Source organism: Cynocephalus volans, chromosome 10, assembly GCF_027409185.1.
Source record: "Cynocephalus volans isolate mCynVol1 chromosome 10, mCynVol1.pri, whole genome shotgun sequence".
In the NCBI taxonomy this organism is placed as follows: domain Eukaryota; kingdom Metazoa; phylum Chordata; class Mammalia; order Dermoptera; family Cynocephalidae; genus Cynocephalus; species Cynocephalus volans.
The window spans coordinates 48,972,047-48,995,427 of NC_084469.1; the positions used below are offsets into that span (position 1 = coordinate 48,972,047).

Consider the following 23,381-nt stretch of genomic DNA (forward strand, 5'->3'; position numbering starts at 1 on the left):
TTCTGCATTAGACTCAGAACAGTGTTAAATTGTTCAATAAAAGTAGGATCCCAGAACGGCCACTTGCGGGTGGCTGCCAGGTCACTTGTGATTTCCACGTGCTCTTCCTTTAAGCAGCACCGGGCCCTCCTGCACCAGCTGGTGCATTCCTGGCCGCCCGTGCACAGTGCTCGGCTGCTTTAGGATGCATCCCTGTGTTTCCTGCAGAAGCCTGGATGAAGTAGCCAGCTCCTGAGGAACCCGGACTCCTGGATAAAAATGGCTTTCCACGTGGAGGGACTGATAGCCATCATCGGCTTCTACCTGCTGATACTGCTGGTTGGAATATGGGCTGCCTGGAGAACCAAAAGCAGCGGCAGCGCAGAAGAACGCAGCGAAGCCATCATAGTGGGCGGCCGAGACATCGGCTTGCTGGTCGGGGGGTTCACCATGACAGGTAGGCTCGGGGGCTGCCTGCTGGGTGAAGGCCACCCTGGCTCGTGTGCCCTGTGTGTGCAGCGTGTGGCTTCCAAGTAACATAGCAAACGTTGCTCTTTGTCCCTCGGGGGTTCTGTGTGTTCACTGGTTGCATATTTTAAAAGTAACTTTACATTTATTTAAAACTTATAAAATGGTTTCTCAGTAGAACTTGAACAACATGATTTTATAATAAATCATTGGACCGAATATTAATGATACGAATCTGGGCTATCTGGGCTCTCTGGGCTGCGTAGCAGGTGGAAACCGTAAAAACAAAGAGGTGGAGAAATGCAAAGGTGTTCTTGTCTTACAAGTTATGCATCTGCTAATTAATGTGATGGCATCTCAAAGTGTCCTTTAATGCACACACGAAGTTGTGACTTTGAGGTGTCTTAAATGATAAATGTCAATGAATACTAACGGTGATGGATTTTAGTCTGAATAAATCAATTTGTGAGCAGTACGATCCCAAACCAATTGATGCCCTGTTTTGAAACCTAATTCTCCCATTTGAGAACTAATTTCCTCAGAGGAAGACAGTCACACATTATGACTCCACAATACTAAAAAAGACATTTCCAGGAACCTTGGTGTAAAAGGAATAAAGCTAGGGCGTGTCCCGACAGGAACCCTCCAGCCACCGCCTGCAGCTCAGCTCTGTCACTCACACCCTCTTTGTGTTAGGAGGGGCTGATAATCTTTCCTCCTTTGCCCCGGGCTGGTTTTGTTTAAGGGGTAATTTGTTTCTTTTTATATTCTTCTTGGCCATTGAAAATAATTCTGAAAAACAACAACTCTAAAATTATATCTTTAATATTATTTGATAAAGTTTTACTAACAACATGTATTTTATTTCAAACTCTTAGTAGGTTTTTAAACATTAGCAACATAATTCCTACTAACAGGAACTCTTGAGTGCTCACTGGAAAAATATCTCATGGGAAATCACATCCAAATGATCCCCAATTTCAGTCCTGAAGTGCTATTTAAAAGTGATTTACCCTGTATATCAAATAGTTTACCAAAACAGTTCTGCGGAGATGGCATCCCTGCTCTGAATGCCTTGGCTCTGACCACCTGTCTTTTTTTGTTTGGTTTGCATCTGGCCGGTGTGGAGACCGGAACCCTTGGCCTTGGTGTTATCAACACCATGGTTCTGATCAACTGAGCCAACCGGCCAGCTTTGACTTTGGCCACCTGAAACCTCCAATGTTCTATGTGGATTGCAGATTTTACCATTCAGACAGTCCCATTTTATGTTTGTTTAAGTCTCCGCAATTGTACTTGTTCATTTGGTCTTTATAACAGCACTACGAAAGGGCTCTGGGGTTGGCAGAAGATCCCGGGTTACATGGCTAACAAGGACCAGAGCCAGAACCAAACCCAGGTGTTCTGGCAGCAACGCCCAGCACCCCTCCACACTGTAGCACATGCAGCTTTCTGACTGGTTTCGTTTTATTTCTTTATAAAGGTGCATAGTTTATAAAAACTGTTGAAAGGTCTGCTGTATATCAAAGTATTTTGTAATTGCAAATTATTATAATGTTATTACTCTAGTTTAATATCCTATTTAATGTGGTCATAAAAATACTATGTCAGAATTTGTTCTTCTACCATTTAGAGTGATTTTTAAAGATGTAATAGGCTATTAAACTGTATAGAAAATATTCAAATGATGCCATTTCTTATAATGCGTCATGGTCTAGCTCAGTTTTTAAAGCTTTTTTTTCCTCTCAGAACTCAAAAGAACCTTGGTCAATATAATAATTCATTTAAAATTTCAACCATATTATTTAAACCTTATCAGATTCATTGACTTAAATATATTTCATAAAGAATGGAGGTTGGAAATGTTGATTCTTTTAAAAATGCATCGAGTTTAAAGGAGTTTGCATTCTCACTTATGAATTTGACACAAAATATACAAACATGGAGAGCAAATTCTGACATAGAAGGGACTGGATCGATAAAAAAATGGAGGGACTTCGTTTAATCATAGTGAGTAACCAAGTCTTCATTTCTGTATTATAATAGTCACAATCATTCAACCACCAATTTTCTTTTTGGACAAGGGACAGGAGACCAACACAGTGAAAAATGATCACTAATAAGCTTTGTGCTTGTAAGACCGCTAGACCATTTACTTTATGCAGTAAAACATTGCTGGCGTGTTAGCAGTACCAGCTACCTAGGAAGAAGACAGTCTGAGATTCTGGGTCTGTAAGAATTCATTTCTTTGAGTTCTTATTACAAGCCAGTGGGCAGGGGTGGGAAGGTGCTTTTTAAAATTTCAGCAGGGCTTAGAATGAGAAAAACAAATTTGTTATTTGTTAACATCTGATGTAAAAGCCACTGTGAAGATGAGATTGGTTGCTAAAAACATATTTGTCCACTTCAGGATTTTGTATATAGACTTTTCATTTCAATGTGCTTAAAAATCTGATGCATGAAAGTATTTTCATGTTCACCTTTTATTTTTTTAATTAATTTATTTATTTTGAATATTCATGAGATACAAAGCTGATTGTCCCCCCTCCTGCCCATGATGTGGGGGCCAGATTCATACTGGGGACATACCCATTACCAGAAATTACTTTTGTACCCTTTATCCCCTTTCAGTTATCCCCAACCTCCCTCCCCTTCCCCCTCTCCCCTCAACTCCAATTTGTAGCCCCAGGAATGTGCCCTCCCTCTGTTGGATCACGGCACTACTGTGGTCTGTCTTTCCTGCCTTCCTTTCTCTCTCAGCTCCCACATAGGAGTGAGCACAGGCAGTATTTATCCCTCTGTGCTTTGCTTGTTTCACTCAACATAAGTGTCTCCAGGTTCATCCATGTTGTTGCAAATGTGAGTATTTCATTCTTTTTTATGGCAGAGTAGTATTCCATGGTGAGTATATACCACAGTTTCCTTATCCAATCATCTATTGATGGACATTTAGGTTGGTTCCATGTCTTGGCTATTGTAAACAGAGCTGCAATAAACATGGGAGGGCAGGTATCTCTTCAACATGATGATTTCCATTCCTCTGGGTATATACCCAGAAGAGGGACTGCTGGATCATATGGAAGATATGTTTTCCAAAGTGGTTGTACTAATTTACAGTCTCACCAACAGTGCACGAGTGTTCCCTTCTCTCCACACCCTCGTTAGCATTTGTTATTCACCGTCTTTTTCATTATATCCAGTCTAACTGGAGTGAGGTGGTATCTCAATGTGGTTTTAATTTGCATTTCCCTGATGACTAGTGATGTTGAGCATTTTTTCATGTATCTTTTGGCTATTTGTATGTCTTCCTTTGAAAAATGTCTATTCAGCTCCTTTGCCCATTTTTTAATTGGCTTTTTTTTTTAAACTGTATAATTGCTTGAGTTCTATGTATATTCTGGATATTAGTCCCTTGTCGGATGCATAGTTGGCAAAAATTTTCTCCCACTCTGTAGGTTGTCTTTTCACTCTGTTGATTGTTTCTTTTGCTGTGCAGAGACTTTTTAGTTTGATATGGTCCCATTTGTTTATTTTTTCTTTTGCTGCTTGTGCTTTTGGGCTCATGTTCACAAAGCCTGTGCCCTGACCTAACTGCTGAAGTGTTTCACCTGTATTTTCCCTTAGTAATTTTACAGTTTCGGGTCTTATACCTAGGTCTTTAATCCATTTTGAGTTGATTTCAGTGTAGGGTGAGAGATGCATATCTAGTTTCATTCTTCTGCATATGGATTTCCAGTTTTCCCAGCACCACTTGTTGAAGAGGCAATCTTTTCCCAATGTAGATTTTTGTTGCCTTTGTCTAATATCAGATGGCTGTAAGCCTGAGGAGTGATTTCTGGGTTCTCAGTATTAACCCCCAAAGACTCTCTTTGCTTTGTGTTAGATTAAAAGCCAGATAAATTCTAGCATGAACACAGCAGAGGTGCTTGTCTTAACTAGTGTTGTATATGTATTATTTCTTTTACATACCTTCTAACTGTAAGATTTTAGAAAATTTTTCAGATTTAAATTTTATTCCCAATGGGATGATACAGTCTAGAAATCAGTCTCATATCTGCTAAGCTTCTTACCAGATGGTAACCCTCATGATTTTACATAAATTCTGCATAGGGATCATTTTGAATATTTTGACCATACTACTAAAAGGAATAGACTGCAAAGATTTATTGTTCTGTTAACCTTAGTTTTTCAGCAGGGATCAAATATTGTCTTCTCAGGAAAAAGTATAGTTTATAGGTCATTTTTGGCACAAACTTATTTAACCAAAACTTGTTTTCTTTGGTTCTTTGACCTCCTCCTTTAACTGTTAAGCTGCAGAAATTTTATATATCTGAAGAAGATATATTTCTCATTTTTCTATATGAAATAGCAAGTACCTTACAAAAAGATCAAGATTAGAATAAAGATTGCCAGCAACATTTTACATTCCTCCAAGTGCTTGTCCAGGTCCTAAGGCCGTGTTGGGCACTTGGGAAGAGACGGGGGAAGGGACACCTCAGGGTAGAAGTGTCATGTCTCTTCTGCCTTCAGTGTCCTAACAGTATAAGGTGGTAGGTACAGCTTAGTTGTGATGCAGACCAGATTTGCCAGGTTTTATTTCCCCAGAGTGTAAGGCACACTTGCACACACACATGCACCTGTGCTCACCTACATGCACACACACATATGCACATGTGCATGCACACGCCACTCCTCTAGGACAATCGTGATCAATGTCAAAAGACCAATACATTGAAAATGAAAGGGCGAAAAAAGTTGTAGAAAAAGTTGTAGAATTATTGATAATAGAAATAGTCATATAATGTATCACGTGTGATCTTAGACTTTATGATAGATAGTTATATCATTAAAAAGTGTCGATACCTAAATGCATTTAGAAAGCATATAAAGCATCACTGTCCAATTGAGATATACTGTGAGCCACAAATGTTAAATTTTCTACAAACCTCTTTTAAAAACATAAAAAGAAATAGGTTTCAAAATGTTTTCATTTCAATATGTGATCAATACATAAAAACTTTTCTTTGCTTTTAAGTTTTAATTTTAACTTAATAAACAGTGTACTTGTTTTTCGTGTCCCTTTACCAGTTCCACCTCTCCACCCTCCCTGCCTCCCATCTGCATCACGTCTGTTCACTTGTCTTAACAAGCTCAAGGAATTGTGATGGTTGTGTCTTCTTCCCCACCCCCACTGTTTATTTGTTTCTATATTTATTTATTATTTATTTTTAGTTCTCACAGGTAAGTGAGAACGTGGTATTTCTTTCTGTGCCTGACTTGTTTCACTTAGTATAATTTTCTCTAAGTCCATCCACGTTGTAAATCCAGTGCGTGTTTTACACTTGCAGGACAACTCTGTCCAGACTAGCCACACTTCAGGTGCTCAGTGGTCACGTGGGCTAGCGGCCACCGCATTGGACAGGCAGGTTTAGGGAGTGACAGGTACGACAGTGCCATTCCCTCACTTTTCATTCTCTTTCAGCCACCTGGGTCGGAGGAGGGTATATCAACGGGACAGCTGAAGCAGTTTATGTCCCAGATTACGGTCTGGCTTGGGCTCAGGCGCCAATTGGATATTCTCTTAGTCTGATTTTAGGTAAGTGAAAATTTAAATCTCAGTGACTCACTCAGTGAAGCATAGGGAAGAGGAGTGTATATAACAAGTGGAATAACAAGTCAGACAATGTGAGTAACTACCGTGGAAAAAATGTCCCCAGAAATCTCCAAGTACCTGTTACCAGAAATTGCTAAGTAACAGAACACTAATGCTTAGATTATTTGTTCTCTTGATTATGGAATACTGAAAAAAAAAAAAATGCTTTTATCCTGTGGCTATCAGAACACTGATTTCTTAACATAATCATGTTTGATTTCTTTCAAAAATGGTATGGAAATATCATTAAAAATGAATCAAATGGGATTGTACCTGAATTTCTTTTTGTAAGTCAAACTAATAAAAGGTCAAAAATATCACATTATAAAGTTTCTCTTTTTTTGGTATTCAGAATACTTTTATTGGATCTTGTGATTATTCAAAATGTCTAAGTCCTGGCTGGGTGGTACAAACGTATCAAGGCATTGCGGTGAGCACTGGTCTGTGTTTTTCAGTCCATGTACCTCAGTTATACCATCCAGCTGTCCTTTGGACACCTGCAATGCAAAATACACTAAGGGATTTACATTAGGTTGCTAAATATTTCTTGGTACTATACTCACAGGATATTTCGGACTGGTTCCTCAATACACATAGGTGTTCTAAAGAAAATAATTTCACTTGAGAAATTATAGCACAGTAAAGGTGGGAAAAGACTGTTATATTATGAACTTTTCTTTTTTCAGAAATACTTTAAATTTCTTTTAGGTGGTCTTTTCTTTGCAAAACCTATGCGTTCCAAGGGATACGTGACCATGTTGGACCCATTTCAGCAGATCTATGGAAAACGCATGGGTGGGCTCCTATTTATCCCGGCTCTAATGGGAGAAATGTTCTGGGCTGCAGCCATTTTCTCTGCATTAGGTAAGGACCAACGAAGTGTTATAGCTGCACCTCTCTAGCTAACTGAGCATCAGATGTACAACCTTACTTTCTTCATTCTTGACTTCTTAGAGAGTACTAAAACGCTATATTTATATTCATAAAATCTTAACAGAAATTCTACATTTACTTGCAATATGGCCACGGAGGTTAAATAAGATCTCAATTGCATTTTGTTTTTTACTTGAATTGCATGGTTAGAGTGATAACCATGAGTTATCTTATAATGATTAAGAACTGCTTTTTTAAATCATATATGATTTTGAACAAAGCATAATTAATTAAGCATAACTAAGTGCAATTTACTTAAAAGAATTTTTTAAAACTAGAGTCCTTGAGCCAGGGGTTAGGGAGAATACTATTACATATTCTTGGTGTTGAATTAATTTAAATCAATGATTTATATCTTAATTTCATCCAGTGATAAGTCTGCTTTTAGTGAACTGAGAACCTTTTACCTCCCACTGTTTTTCTTTCTGATAACTGCCTTGTTAATTGGAATAAAAACATTTGCAAAACTACCTCCTCAAAGAACAGTTTTGCTTGCATGCATTTTTAAAAGCATTAGTACTTCCAGAGATGTTGGCTTTTAAAATAAAATGTCTAATTGAAAACAAATATTAAACCAAGTGTCAGTCCCAACAGTAAATAATATTCCTAGAGAAATGAGTTATCACTAACCCTCTCCTGATACAATAGGTAAAGCCACACAGCAAAACTACTAAACTTGAAATAGTTCAATAAAGTGATATTTTGTAAAACACGATGCTAGGACTTATTAATGAGAAAATTAAGTATGGTGGAATGTAACAGAATTTCTCCTGCAGTTTAGATGTCCTCTTAATAACCCATATAAGAAGGCTTCCCGAGCCCTGAGCTTCTCTTCACGCCCAGTCTAATCTTAGAGACTCACATTTAGAGGTGCACCACATGTGGCCAGGTGAGATCATCTGAACAGACTGAGGCTGTTGAGGTAGCTGGAAGATGCCACACACACAGCCCCTGACCTGTGCAGGTGTGCACTGCCTCACTCCCCTGATCCATCTTCATCCTGGAGGTCACTCAGCTCAGCTCTGGGACCCACCCTTACTGCTTGTGCCCCTGCACTGAATCCCCCACCGCCACCATCATCTACCTCTGCATCCACCCTGCCACAGGCCAGGCCACACCTGGCTTTCTTCTGGATCGGTGCCACCATCCCCCTGCCCACTCTAAATTCACATCTCATCGTGTCCCTTTCCAGCTTAACACCAAACTTTTGAACAGGCTCCATAAGGATGACCTAGGCTTTGCTTCTGTCGTCTCGTCATTGCCCCCACCCTGCCTGCCTTTTTCCTTCTTCCAGCGCTGTGGTCTCCTCTCTTGCCTCGGACACTTTGCACGCCCTGGTGCCTCTGCTTTGGACCTCATCTCCCCTCTTCCTGTCCCACCATCTGGCTGACCACAGGGTCCCTCAGATCTTCTCACAGATGTCACTTCCTTGGAGCAGCCATCCTGAACTTGCTGGGTGCCTTTCCTCTGGGCTTCCTTGGGCACCTGGAATTTTGTTTTTATTAGACTTACCACGTTGTATGATTAGTTGCCTGTTTACCTCTTGCATACCCAGTTTCCAACCTACAAAATGTATCATACACTTTTTGAAGGAAGGACTTGGGTCTTGTTAGCAGTTATAATCCTATCACAAATGGATGAACGGATCCTTTATAGCTATACTCATACTTTCTTCAAAAAAGAAAAACAATGTTGCTTTCTTTCTCCCCAAAATGATTGCATTAGATCATAAAGTATTGGGTTGGGGACACATTTAGGGATCTAGAAACTGAACTTAGACTCTTCAGGTCTAACTTAGTACCAAAATCAATTAATTTTAAGAAGAACCGATAGATCTGGGAAACAAAAGATACCAGTGGCATCACGAAAGATCTTCAGGTGCAATATGCTACCTTTTGATCAAGGGGGAAATCGTGACCGTCCCACGGAGTGTTGAATTCCTTCCTAAAGACCAGCAGAGCTGGAGTTTCACACCTTCCTCGTGAGCTTCTGGGCATTTATGTGTGTTATTCCCCATCTCTTTTTAGAAATGGAAACACATAGCTTCGGTCTATAACCAGACTTTAAGTGGACAGAACAAAAGTGAAACAGGATGAATGTCCTTCTGCGTTATGTATTCCAGGCTACACTCTTGTCTTCTGGCTTCAGTATTATCCTCATATGTTGCCTCTATAATATCAGATATTACTTTGTACTACTTTTCTCTCCTTTCTCCTCCAAACTCCCACAGAATCTTAGATTATTTTCTTGGCCCCCAGCTGTAAAATGCAGTTGCTTGATGTCAGAAAGAGAGTTTGATAGCTGTAAAGTACAGTAGTAACTCCGTGGAAAACATTGCACTTCTGCAGTGTGGATAATAATTGTGTGTAAAAGCACACCTCCTTCTCACCTTGCACTCCCTAGCTTGCAATGGGAGTTTATTTGCCATTTGTTTTAAGAACAAACTGCTTGCTGAGGTATCAAGAAAGGAGTGGGCTGGATGTCTAACAGAGTACAAAATGTTCACTCTCACTGAATAAAGATCAATTTATGTAATAGAGCCTTGAAGAGAGAATAGAATTAATGAACTAATGCCTCTAAAGTATTTTAGAAATATAAAGCATAGTAGCTAAATTCTGAACTTTGTTGCAATTAGTTATTTGTGTGTGTATATCTATGCCTATGAGTGTATTTCAATATATATGTAAAACATGTTCATGTCTCTACACATTCTCACACAAACATACATCAAACAGCATACATAAAAACGTTACTGTTGCTTGAAACCTATGCTCTGGTAAAGTGTGTGTGTATTTTTAAATTATTACCTATATTTTCTTCAGAAGGAACAGCTGGGCAGAATTCAGAGTTAGTGTTTATTAGAAATAACTTGGGGGCCGGCCCGTGGCTCACTCGGGAGAGTGCGGTGCTGATAACACCAAGGCCATGGGTTTGGATCCCATATAGGGATGGCCGGTTAGCTCACTGGGTGAGCGTGGTGCTGACAACACCAAGTCAAGGGTTAAGATCCCCTTACCGGTCGTCTTTTTAAAAAAAAAAAAAAAGAAAGAAAGAAATAACTTGGGATACTTAAGAATAGACAAGTATATGATCTATTACCACCTTATTGTGAATGCGCACAATTTACCACTGAAACATAGGGGAATCTTAAACTATTTCTTTGGTATAAATTGTCAACATCTTACAACTTTTAAAAAAATGTATATTATACTTCTAATAGCTCAATGGATTTTCATAACTTTATGGTATATTTATTTTTATAGCTGTGTAAGGAGACAAGTATTTCACAACAGATCTGGAATTATAATTTTGACTTTACTCATAAAAATTGATTTGATTGTTTGGATAATATTTTAGAGAAAAATTCACCGCTGTCTAAATAGTTATAGAGGGGTGGGTGACCTCTCTAAAATTACTGAGTTACAACAGATGACAGCATCTACAAGGACCCCCCAATCTTTATGATCTTAATCAAGTGACATTTCTTCTAGAACACTCAGCCTCCCTACCTTTTGGGAGTCCAGGATTAATAGACACTTCATTAATGTGTGGAAAAGTAAACAGCATGCAAAAGAGGAAGGGTGATAATTGCATTTTCATAATTCATGAGATGGAAATTGGAAATGTTACTAAAGCAAAGAACTATATCAAAGGAAGAAAGGCAAAGAGCTGCAACTGAAGTCTCAACATGAAGTAAACGACTTCAGGAAAAAAGTAACTTGTTAAATACCTATATAACAATAACTCAGTCAATTATCTAAAATCACAGATAAATAATTGATCTCTTTCCCTTGTCTTCATTCTCCAGCTCTTTACAAGATTTTTCTTTTTAGTTGATTTTTACTCAAGAAATATTTTTTATGACCATAGCAAAAGCACTAAGAAAAAGTTTCTTGAAAAATATTTTGTATTGCTATGTTAGATCAAAATATCTTGTCTTGCTCTTTGAGATGATGGCTTTTCATGTCTGGTGGGCTGCTTACACCATTAGCATGCCACGTGGGTGTAGTAAGCATGAGACATCCACTGCAGTTGAAACCAAAAATCCAAAAATACCAAAAACCACGGACTCATTGCATGTATGCTAGCAGACCTGCTGTCATTGCCACATTTAATAACATAAAGTATAAACTACATAGTTTTGAGAACAATGGGGAAAGGGGTTGGTAAAGCGACAAGTCAATTATTACCCGTTAGTACAAGAAGCATAGTGGTCCCCACTGTCCATACCATGATATTGCCAGTGGAAATACAGGCAGCAACAGACATAAGAAGCAATGCTATAGAGTAAGAGATGCATAAATTGGATTAAGACAAGTTTCAAATTTTGATAATGATAATTACTTAAAAATATGACATTAAAATCTAGGGATCTTATATTAAGTGAAGTAAGTCAGGCACAGAAAGAGCAATACCACATGTTCTCACTTATTTGTGGGAGCTAAAAATAAATAAATATACAAACAAAGGGCGGGGGCAGAAGACATAACAATCACAACAATTCCTTGAACTTGTTAAGACAAGTGAACAGATATGATGTTGATGTGGGGGGAAGGAGAGAGATGGGGAAGAGGAATTGGTAAAGGGACATGAAAATCAACTACACTGTATATTGATAAATTAAAATAAAAAACGAAATATAGGGATCTTCAATATATTGTTATCCTAGGAGCAAAAATGGCACGTTCCACTAATTGAATGAAAAAGAAACAATCTTTTTCAACAAGAAAAAAGTTGGTAGACAGAATTTACCAATTTTGTGATTTTCTCCTACAAATTTGTCTCAGTCCTTTAGTATCTTACACCATTTGTCAGCTGTCATATGCTAGCAAGTGGCAGAGTAGCTGCAAAACTGCAAGTGAATGTTAATTGTAATACGTGGAAATGGAGGATCAGATTTCTCAGGCCTTGTTTCTCTCATAGATGTGAATAAATGTTGCCTCTATTTAATTAAATCAGAGTTTCAGATAGTTGGTGAAATTATTTTGAGTTCTTATGATGAAATTAGATTTATCAGTATTTCAGGGTATTCTGTAATCATAACTTCAGGTGTCCACATGCATAAGTTAGCAAAGCACTCATTTCGGATAGCAAGTGTGATTGCTTGTGTGTGTGTCTACGTGTGTGTACATATATGGGAGGAGTTCAAAAAGTTCATGGAAAAGTAGAATTAAAAGGCAGCAGGAATCTTCCCACGTAGCTTTTGGGAGTACCCTTGTGTGTACAATGCAGTGTGAAGTTCTGCTGCCCCTGCTCTCTGGCTGTGTCTGCACAGGAGCGGCGTGTGTCTGCGCCCCTTGCCCACAGCGCTCCCTCCTCTATTTCCCCCCAGGAGCCACCATCAGCGTGATCATCGACGTGGACGTGCATGCCTCGGTCATCGTCTCCGCACTGGTGGCCACTCTGTACACCCTGGTGGGAGGACTCTACTCCGTGGCCTACACGGATGTCGTCCAGCTCTTCTGCATCTTTGTAGGACTGGTGAGTGGGGTCACCCACAGATTTTCCTCCTCCATTTTTCTTCTTCCTCTTCTTTTTTGTAAAAGATAGTATGCATTTTATACCAACTCAGCAAAAATTAGTAGAAATCTTATTTTCTGCTGTGAGTAACACATACTAAGTCACATAACTTTCCAATAGGAAAGTTTAAATTTCTCTATGAATCAATTAGATAAAAGTCTCTAGTCATTTTGTTAGATTTTGACAGAAAAGTGTGCCCTCAGTTTAATTCTTAGAAAGGTCCAGGCTTCCTTTCCTTTGAGCCTCAACTCACTTTCCTCAGAGTTAACAAAATTGAGACCTTAGCGGTGACCTGTGCAAGTTTCTCATCTTCCTGGGTCAGTTCGCTTAGCTGCGAGGTTGCTCATGGAACATAGAAATGGTCCCAGGGGGAGAACTGGGGAGTCCCAATATTCGTCATCACTATTTGGAGTCTAAAAACAAAGAAATAGTTTAATTAAATTAAGCACTGGAAAGCTGTATTATCCATTGCTTTTAAGGCCTAGATCAAATTAGGTAATATATGTGTGTTTTATTAAGTAGAAGTACACTAAAATTATGAGACATGACTATTATTACTAGCACATTAAAAGCACCTTTGTGTGCATTGAACACATTTTAGTCAACATTGATTGTTTGCAAATTCACACCTAATGTGACTATATTTAATTATGCATATAATATCCAGCACCTAAGACATATCAGAAGAATATGATATGTTCACTCTGCCAGGGGCCATAAGGGGTTCTCAGTTGCAGATCCCGTGGGGGCAGTGTCCTTGTGCAGAGGCCATGGGCAGAGCAAGCTAACTGCAGATCACAACTCATTTTCCCAGGAATGGCCAAAGTACTCTTAATTCCTCTAGTTTTTATTTTTCGTATAATGAAAAGCTTTTCACTCCATTTTAGTTTTTACACTAGACTCTTAGAAATGAAAAACAAAGAACAAATCCCATATCCTTTTTTTTTTTTTTTTTTTAACTTTCTACAATCTTTAATAATATTCTGGAGAAAATTTTTTAAACACTGACTGCAATTAAATTTACAGTTCAACTGTAAATTTACATGTGCTAGCAATGATTATAATATTTCCTCTTCTTGTCATAGACATTCTATTTGCATTTCATGGAATTTCATTCACTCATATTTTAATTGAATTTGAGAATATTTAATTTTCTCAAGGACTCCCATTTTTTATTTTTAAATTGCCAAAATCAAGTTGGCATGCTGAAGTTCTGATATATTTTTTTCATTAGAAACTTCCCAAAATAAAGCAGGGAACACAGAAATAAATCTCTCTTCCAAATGCTGGAGTGAGGTCAGTTTGGCAATGACAGCTCTCAGAACTGATGCACCTGGTGTTCCGAGAGACACAACCACAGGGGATGAATCTATTTATTGATGATGTATGTGATTTCTCATTGCTTTCCATGAGACCAGAACTTAAAGCACACAGGTGCATAAATCAAGTGTGCAAGTGTAAAATGAGAGGGCAAATAAGAGTAGAGATGTGTGTTGCAATGTTTTTCTGCTATAAAATGTAATTAATAAAATTAATTAATATAAAATTAATAAAATGTAATATAGTATTGATAATATTATTAACAAAATGTAATACAATTGATAAGGAATGAAGTTCTGTTTGAAGAAAAGACTAAATATGGTTTGTTTCCCCCAAGCTTTGATCGCTACACATGTATACATGAGCGATGGATCCACGTGCACCTTAAACCATCCCTTCTCAGACTCTCGAGTTCTGTTGATTTCATTATCACCCTGGGAGCTCCCAAGCTGTGACCGTGAGCTTCCTCTGTGGCTCTCCCTCTCTCTGCCTCTCGTAACCTGTGAGCTGCGACTCTCTCCATGAACCTTCTCAGCACCAGTCTCTCATTACTAATGTCCCCGACACACTTCAGGCCTTTTCCAGGTTGCACCGGCACCCCCTACTGCTTCCCCTGACTCCTCCCTTCTTCTCACTCAATGTTCATATCTATGATACTAAAATTTAGAATAAATTCCACTGAAATTTCTTTAAAACTCAGAAGAAATGTCTACAAAGTGAAATACAAATCCTTCAGCTTCCAGTTCAGGGTTCTCTTCATCTGTCTCATTCCCCTGCACCACTCCTCTGCCAGCAGACCCCGCCACCTGACAGACGTGGGAACACATGTGTGCACACGCACACAAGCACACATGCCACGTATTCTACCTGTCACCCTGGGCTCGCCCTTGAAGGCTTGTTTCACCCACAAATGTCTCGATTTTTTTTTTTTATCACTTTACTAAATGGATCTCTTTTCCTAATTTACAGAAAACACAAAAGTGTGTGTGTGTGTGTGTGTGTCTCAAATGTAACAGTTTCTGCCCCAAGTCTCTGGTGACTGCCCCTACATTTATATGATATGGTACAATCAAGCATGGAAATAGACCATGTGTTATTTTAACTTTTCAAAATTGGTATTTCCTGGTGTCCCCCAGAGAATATGTTCTCAGGTTTTTCTGTGTCTGAACAAGAGGGGCTACTGAGCTGTGCGGTCTGTGAGGAAAAAAAAATAGGTGTATAAATCTTGCATTTACTAGATGGTTAAAACTCATAGCCTGAGGCTGTAATGTCGCTCTTGGTTGCAGTGGATCAGTGTCCCCTTTGCACTGTCACATCCTGCAGTCACCGACATTGGGTTCACTGCTGTGCATGCCAAATACCAGGAGCCTTGGCTGGGAACCATTGAATCATTTGAAATCTACACGTGGCTTGATAGTTTTCTGCTGTTGGTAAGTGATGCTTTTACCCGAGGAAGGTGATCTAATTGTTCCTAAAATCAAATGCATTTTCAAGATTTTCATATTTGTAATAAAAATTTGCCTACTGGCTCCTGCCATTTCCAAACCAACTGCTCTGTTGGAAGGATGGAGCCACGTCCTGACTGTGGTGCTGACAGCGTCCAGGTGGAGAGCAAATGAGGCCTTAAGGGGACCGGCATCGGTGGGGCTGCGTGTGCTGTGCCCACAATTCTGCTGTGATGCCAGTCAAGGAATACCATGCCAGTCTGAGAGCCACGCCCTCTAAAAGTTTTAATTTGTGTTTTGGATTAAGGCATTAAAAGCCAATTTATTTTGAAATGAGTAACTCACTCAGTCTTGAATTACAGAGTAAGCGAATTAGTGGGGCCACGGGCCCTAAGTGCATGAGGTAAGTTGAGAAGGGAGGCGTCACTCAGGAGGACGCCAAGACAGAAGCCCTCAGAAACCAGAGGTGGCCTGCGAACTGCAGCACCGTGGGGCGAAGGCGTTGGCAGGGAGAGGACGGCACAGAAGGAACAAGGGCAGATGGCAGTGGAGGGAAGAGAGGGGTCCAAATAACCCAGCAGAGGTGACAGTGTTGCTAATTAGAGCAGTGATGGATGAAAATGCTACACTGTATTTGATTTCAACACAAGAGTTAGTGTACTTTTTATAATAAAATTAAGGGGAAGTTGGTTATTTTTGTTTCCTTTTCAAAGGATTGGCAGTATTTTATGATTGTGTTTACTGCATGTAGCTGAATTTTAACGTTATTTAAACACTCAAAGTGACTGTGTCTTTCCTAGTAAAGAATTTCATAGTAAGAGGGCTGGAAAATATGGGGAAAAATATGTTTCCCGTAGTGGATAGGAGAGATTCTTTCCCTAAGAATTTTAAGAAGTTCCTTGGCTCCCATTTTTCTGGAATGTTTTATAATTATGAATTGAAGGAGTAAGGGGTTACATATTGTGTGTGTGATTACACCTGCACGGCAGGTGTGTTTACAGTTACACGGAGGAGTTGGTGAGACTCAGGAAAGTTAGGCCATCTGTTGATAATCACACTGCTGAGCTAGGGATTGAAAACACCAAGACCTTAAAGTGCTTTCCCTACACCACATTTTAGTCCTCAGACTACCCATCTTTAAAATGAGACACTATATCCAGTGATTGCTAAATTTCTTCCAGCTAGAAAAATCATATGACTAAATTGTATTCGTGATTCAAATTGTAACACAAGTTGAAATGAAATAATGGATGCTGTAAAGATAAGCCTTGACATGTTCCACCAATGGTCTCTGATCGTCAGGCTGTGTCTCCTACACCCCCTTAATGAAATTGACTTGTCAAGCTAATGATGTCGGCTAATAATGCTGTCAAGGTATCTCCCAGACCCACTCTGAACCTGCCCACTGCTCCTGTATTGGCACAATATCAGGCCAACAGCTTTCCTCACCTATTATGACAGCCCCTCATCAGCCTCCCTGCGGGCAGCCCATCCACCTCCTACTCTGCCAAGCCCATCTTGCATGCTGCCATCTGACAGCTCCAGCTGCTATAGCAAAGTACCATAGGCTGGGTGACTAATTCCATTCATGAGGGCTCCACCCATATAATATAATTATCTCCCCAAAGCCTCACCTCTGATGCCATCCTATTGGAATTAGGGTTTCAACATATGAATTTTGGGGTCACACAAACAGTTAGTTCACTGCACCTTCAGGGCTTCTGTTTCTAAATGGAAGACAGATTTTACCTTGCATAGAAACCTCCAATGACCTAAATGTCCAGGGCAATTGGAATGTAAATTATGATGTGTCAATTCGTATAACTTATCGACCTGGATGATGTTAATGTTTCATTGACCTATGGTCGCAGAATGAAGGGAAAGTTTTTAGAAGAATATAGACCTGAGGAATGGTATTATAAATTTTAAAATTTATTTTAATTATTTTTTTAATGTTGAACCCATGCACCTTTTATAAGGATCCGTATGGGACAGGCCCCCTTCTTGGCACAGGGGAGACCATGTTAAACACATCCCAGAACTAGAGCCCAGTGGGAGAGAAAAGCAGTTACAGAAACCTGAGCACCTTGAGCTGCAGCAAGGCTACGCACCGGTTTGTTAGCGCGTGTGGCACGTACTGAACACCTGCTCAGTGCTAGCCAGAGGAGTGGCACGACCCAGGCCAAAGTCCCCGCTAGCCACTCGCACACACCCTGACCTCTCGTCATGCCAAGTACACAGTGGACTCACAGCCGCCTCGCTGGGTTTTGCTGTCATCAGATTAGTTTGTCTCCCAGGCATTTCTTCTCCCTGCATCTCCACCTAGGGACTTTCTCTCGGTGCTCAGGGACTGACTCACATGTCCCTTCCTGATCACCACACAGCTGCCCACTTCCCTCCTGGCCACCTCCCTCTCTCAAATCCAAATAATTAATTTTTTCTCACTTTTCTTCCCCTATAGACTTCCTCACAGCATGCAGCAAATTGCATTACAATTCAATGACTCCAAACTGTTCTGGTTGTATACCCTCAGTAGGAACTTTGAACATACCCCCAGTGTGGGTATGTGTATTTATCAATTGCTCATACAGTCTGTACTAATATGTGAGGAAAATCATTTAATAAAAACAGCCGTACAACATTTAGGCCTAAGGTAAAAATGATCACAAATAAAAGATCAGATATTTTCTTTGTTGTGCCGCTATATTGTGAGTACTGCGGAAAACACCATGGGGCACCGGCTGTCCCCACAGTCAGCAAGTTCCAGGCTGAGAACCACTCCTTCGCCATCTTTGTGCCATTACAACCGTTACGTTGCCTGGCACATGGTTGTCGTCTATAAATGTTTACTGGGTTGTATTGATTTAGATTAAACTTTGTACTTTCAGAATCTTAATTATTTTTGGAGAATTTTTTATGGTAGTTGGAATTTCCAGATAAGAGCAAATTAAGGCTTCTGGGTAGTTTTAATGCAGCTTAAGCAGGTAAATTTTTGTATGTAATTAGAAAAGATATGAACTCTAAGAAATTCTGAGTAACTGAAAGCATGACAATAACATTATCTCAGTCCATGTGGGCTGCTGTAACAAAATACCATAAACTGGGTGGTTTATAAACAACAGAAATTAATTTTTTCAGTTCTGGAGGCTGGGAAGTCCAAGGTCAAGGCACTGGCAGACTCCGTGTCTGGTGAGGGACCATTTCCCCATAGGTGGCACCTTCTCTCTGTGTCCTCATGTGGTGGAAGGGATGAGGCAGCTCTTTGATGCCTTTTCTGAGGGCACTAATCCCATCCATAGGGCTGTACCCTTATCACCTAATCACCTCCTAAACGCCCCCACTTAATACCTAATAGCATCAGCTTGAGTTTTTGAATTTCAATGTATGATTTTGAGGGAGACATAAACTTCAGACCATAGCAAACATAACAATGTCAATCGAGATTTGTGGTATGTAGAGCATTTTCTATACTTCAAAGCCATACTTTTGATTATTCCAGACATGATTATAATAAACCTCTTTAAGAAAAAAACATAGTAGATGCTATGCGCCTCCAGTTCTCGCTGAGTCCCTGTGGATCTCGTGCAGATGCTGGGTGGAATCCCGTGGCAAGCCTACTTCCAGAGGGTCCTGTCGTCATCCTCAGCCACCTATGCTCAGGTGCTGTCCTTCCTGGCAGCGTTTGGGTGCGTGGTGATGGCTGTACCAGCCATTCTTATTGGGGCCATTGGAGCATCGACAGGTAAATCTTTTGTAGCTTCACACCAGCCCCACCCAGCTGCCCTTCCCACCCCACTGCCCTCCCACTCCACCTATAATTGCTTCTCATGTGTGTTCCCACGTATACCTTGGTTGCAGCACTCAGCAAATTTCATTATAGTTCCAGTTTTTTTTTATTGCTCCTTCTGCTGATGAAACATTTGTGAACATACCCCCTTCTCCAGTTTTGGTCGACGGATCAACTGTTCACACGTACTTGTGTAGGCAGCGCTTCTCAACCAAGGTGCATGTTGACATCAGCTGGGAAGTGGAGAGGAACTCTGGTAGAAATACCTACATCTGGCCTACTTATGGGGAATTTGTTTCAATAATCTAAGAGAGAACCAGGCACCAGTCTTTTCTTAAGCTCCCTTTCTGTGTCAAAGTGCTGCCAGAGTTGAGAGCCACTAGCTTAGAAGAAGTTGCCCATCAATGCCACCTGAGGACTGCTGTGGACTTGAGATTCCTGCTTTGTTAATTAAAAGAATTTTCTTTCTTGGAGAAGTCAATAACTGTGGAGTTAAGATAAACTGAGAAACGAAGTCACTTAGAGAATAACTCGGTCAAAGTCAGTTTTTTAAAAAAGAGCATTATAAAATGCTTATGTCCCTGTTAGTCTCTGTGTGATGATACATTTTAAAATCTCGCATTTCATTTAATTGAACTTATTAATTATTCCTGACACTCATAGAGCTATAGAGTTTCTAAGAGCATTTAATAAAAATACATCACATTAACCCAGATTCAAAGGATTCCTCTACGTAGAGGTAATTAAAAGAGATTAGAGAAAGTCGACCTTTCACCCTGTTGTGTTTTGTAAAGGTGATGCAGGGCGCTGCTGGTGCAGGGACTGTGGCCTTCAACTAGTAGAGCTATTTCTTGAATTATTTAACTTTTAAAAGAGCAGTCATGGTTCACAGTTTACACTCTCTATTCTGGTTGTTCATCCATGACATAAATAGACACTTAAAAAGATAAAAAGATGACTGACAAAGGCAGTGAAATAAAAGAAAGCATTTATCTCACAAGCAGAAAACGGATCTGGTCTGGCCACTACTGTGTGTGTGTTACAGGTCGATAGACGGAAAAACAGCGTAAAGCCTTTTTTGAGGTGGGAAATTCCACGTACGTTCTCAGTCATTATTTCTGGTATCACAACATCTCAGCTAAGGCTGTAAAGTGGGCTTCATCTAAGAACAGTTTTATGCCAATTGTATCAGAAAATCAGGGAAGAAAAAATGGCAGGATCCAAATGAAACCACTTCTAGCTGCTCCTGTATTTCCATAGGTTACGTGGTATCACACAGGATATAACCTATCCTACGTATGGATTTATGAGTAAGGGTCACGAGACACATGTCAATATTCCTAGGTTAATGTGTAGCTTTTCTGGGTGTCAGTAAGTCTAATTTTAGGTTAAATAGTCTTGCGGTGACAGTTCCACGACGTGGCAGCAGGACTGCTGCACCATTCCAGACCTCCCAAGGCTTTGGGAATTTAGCTGACCTCAGTCAGAGCAGGTTTCTGGTTTATCAGTAAAATAACATCTATGATTCTGAATTTATCTCAAAATTGCCTAGTAAATAGGATGCCCCCGATGGTTACAGAAGCTGTGGCTCTTCGGTGGTTGTCATGATGGCTGTTCTGTTCGACAGACTGGAACCAGACTGCGTACGGCCTTCCCGACCCCAAGAGCAACGAGGAGGCGGACATGATCCTCCCGATCGTGCTGCAGCACCTCTGCCCTGTGTACGTTTCATTCTTTGGTCTTGGCGCAGTTTCTGCCGCTGTTATGTCATCAGCAGATTCTTCCATCCTGTCAGCAAGCTCAATGTTCGCTCGGAACATCTACCAGCTTTCCTTCCGACAGAATGTAAGAACCTTTTCTTTAAACTTGTAACATTATCGTTGTTGTTGCTGCTGCTGCTGTTGTGTTTATTGTGTATACAGGATTATATATTTATTAATATTCTATATTAAAAGCTGACCCTACTTTGATTAAGCATACAAGGTGACATAACAACAGATTTTCTTTATTCTGCAAAGGAATGTTATCAATACATGTTACTCATGATAATACTGAAGGGAACGAATGAATATGAGGATTTCCCAAGAAGGCAGCCCTGTTGCTACAATTTAAACTTCTTATCTTTCTAATGAAAGGGTAATGAAACCTAAAATATCTTAGTAACACTTTTAGTCTAATTGAATACACTAGGAGACAAGAGAGCCCTGGTGGAAGCATGGTGAGTAAGTTATTTCATGCATATTTGTGTAATATCTGGACTTCTCTTCACTTGAACTCCCAGGGCCATCTTTGTCAGAAAACATTTTCTCAATTTGATTTTCCAAATTGAGCCAAGTGGTTGTAGAAGAGCATGCAATTGTGGTCACTGAGGGACCAAGAGCCTCTTTCCACCTTCCTTGACGGAAGCTTTGCCTGCCTCTAGATTTTCTAGGTCATAGCTAACAAAGTGGCCCCACTGTGTTTTTTTTTTTTTTTTTAACCAAGGGAACGCCTTTGACAAGCCCTTTTCGAGGGCACCCGTAGGTGGTTAGCCCTAATGGTGGTAGTGCTGCCATAAAGAGAGAAAGTAGCGATGGGCCACGCTTTGTCAATGCCACACAAGAATGCGTCCTTACTATGTGAAGTAAGCGGAACCCTCCCTTGGTTTAGGGTCCCCTACACCTGTGCACTCAGGGTAAGGTGCAGGTGGCCTGTGTTTCCAGCATATAGTTCACAGACACCCCTTCCCAAGGTCCACCCGGGAGAGCAGCTGGATTGTCTGCTTCGAGGGCTGCAGTTTCAGTCGGGTTTGCTCACAGCTCAAGCCGTTTGAACCAGGGGACTCTTCAGACCCGTTTAAAGCACAGGAATGGATCTCACTCTTTGCCTAGATGAGCCGGTACATTGTGTGCAAAGCTGACACTGTGGCGATTCCTTGCAGGCATCAGACCAGGAGATCGTCTGGGTCATGCGGATCACGGTGCTTGTGTTTGGAGCGTCTGCAACAGCCATGGCCCTACTCACCAAGACCGTGTACGGGCTCTGGTACCTCAGCTCCGACCTCGTCTACATCATCATCTTCCCGCAGCTGCTCTGTGTGCTCTTCATCAAGGGAACCAACACGTACGGGGCTGTGGCAGGTTACGTCTCTGGCCTCTTCCTGAGAATAACAGGAGGGGAGCCGTACCTGCACCTGCAGCCCCTGATCCTCTACCCCGGCTATTACTCTGACAAGAGCGGCATCTATAACCAGAGATTCCCGTTCAAGACACTCTCCATGGTTACCTCGTTCTTAGCCAACATTTGTGTCTCGTATCTAGCCAAATACCTATTTGAAAGTGGCAGCTTGCCACCAAAATTAGATGTATTTGATGCTGTTGTTGCAAGGCACAGCGAAGAAAACATGGATAAGACAATTCTGGTCAGAAATGAAAATATTAAATTAGATGAACTTGCACCCGTGAAGCCTCGGCAGAGTATAACTCTCAGCTCAACATTCACCAATAAAGAAGCCCTTCTAGACATCGATTCCAGTCCAGAAGGGTCTGGAATGGAAGATAATTTACAATGACTGTCTAAATAAAGTACTGCTTTCTCACAGTGCTATAGTAGGGTAACCCTGGAAAGATGGTTTGCAGCATATAAAAAATAGATTAAAAATATAAACAATGTTCAGAAGGACAAAAATCCATGTAAAGTGTGATTGCACAAACACAAGCCAAGCTGGAAGAAAGCACCTATGAAAGCAGCAACTGGCTTTCTCATCTATAGTAGTTTCAATTTTGATGCTATATAGTTTTGTTAGGTACACAAAAGGGAGTAAAGCCCAATTCAAAGTATAAAGGGCCAAACAGAGTATTTGTCTTTATTACAAAAAAGGAAGTAAATGTGAAAGAGCCTAAGAAAAAGGAAATTGTATAGTCTTGATCCAAACCTTGTTTGCTAGTGCACTGGTAAATCTAGTTTTATTTTGGCACTGCAGCTATGAGACTCACAGTCCTACCAGTCAATGGTGTGATGTAATAACCAGCTGATTTTTCTTGATGCGATGATTAACCCTGTCTTTCATGTTCTGAACAATAACATCTGCTGAATATGCAATCCATTATTTGTTTAGTAATGGCATATATTATTCTATCACAGGAAAAGCAAACAGAGAAATATTATACAGTGGCATTATTTTTATGTGCGAGGCGACAGAAAAATAGAGTCCATCTTTGCAGAGAAGCACTGGGCTCCTTTGAGTATGTCTATAACTACTATATGCATATAGAAGAGTACCTGGAGCATGCAAAGA

General features: G+C 40.3%; 1 protein-coding gene across 1 annotated transcript; it reads left to right on the forward strand.

The window, feature by feature from the left end:
* Positions 1-258: 258 nt before the first annotated feature.
* Positions 259-22,655, forward strand: SLC5A7 (solute carrier family 5 member 7). Its single transcript, XM_063113018.1, has 8 exons — positions 259-436; positions 5,930-6,043; positions 6,809-6,964; positions 12,366-12,514; positions 15,160-15,303; positions 18,907-19,060; positions 20,733-20,950; positions 22,026-22,655. Exons 1-8 carry the CDS (start codon positions 259-261, stop codon positions 22,653-22,655), a joined length of 1,743 nt encoding a protein of 580 aa, XP_062969088.1.
* Positions 22,656-23,381: the final 726 nt, after the last annotated feature.

Coding starts and splice junctions, on each gene's coding strand:
- SLC5A7 (XM_063113018.1), top strand. CDS start 259: ATGGCTTTCCACGTGGAGGGACTGATAGCCATCATCGGCTTCTACCTG. Junction 437..5,929: donor CGGGGGGTTCACCATGACAG/GTAGGCTCGGGG, acceptor ATTCTCTTTCAG/CCACCTGGGTCGGAGGAGGG. Junction 20,951..22,025: donor AGCTTTCCTTCCGACAGAAT/GTAAGAACCTTT, acceptor GATTCCTTGCAG/GCATCAGACCAGGAGATCGT.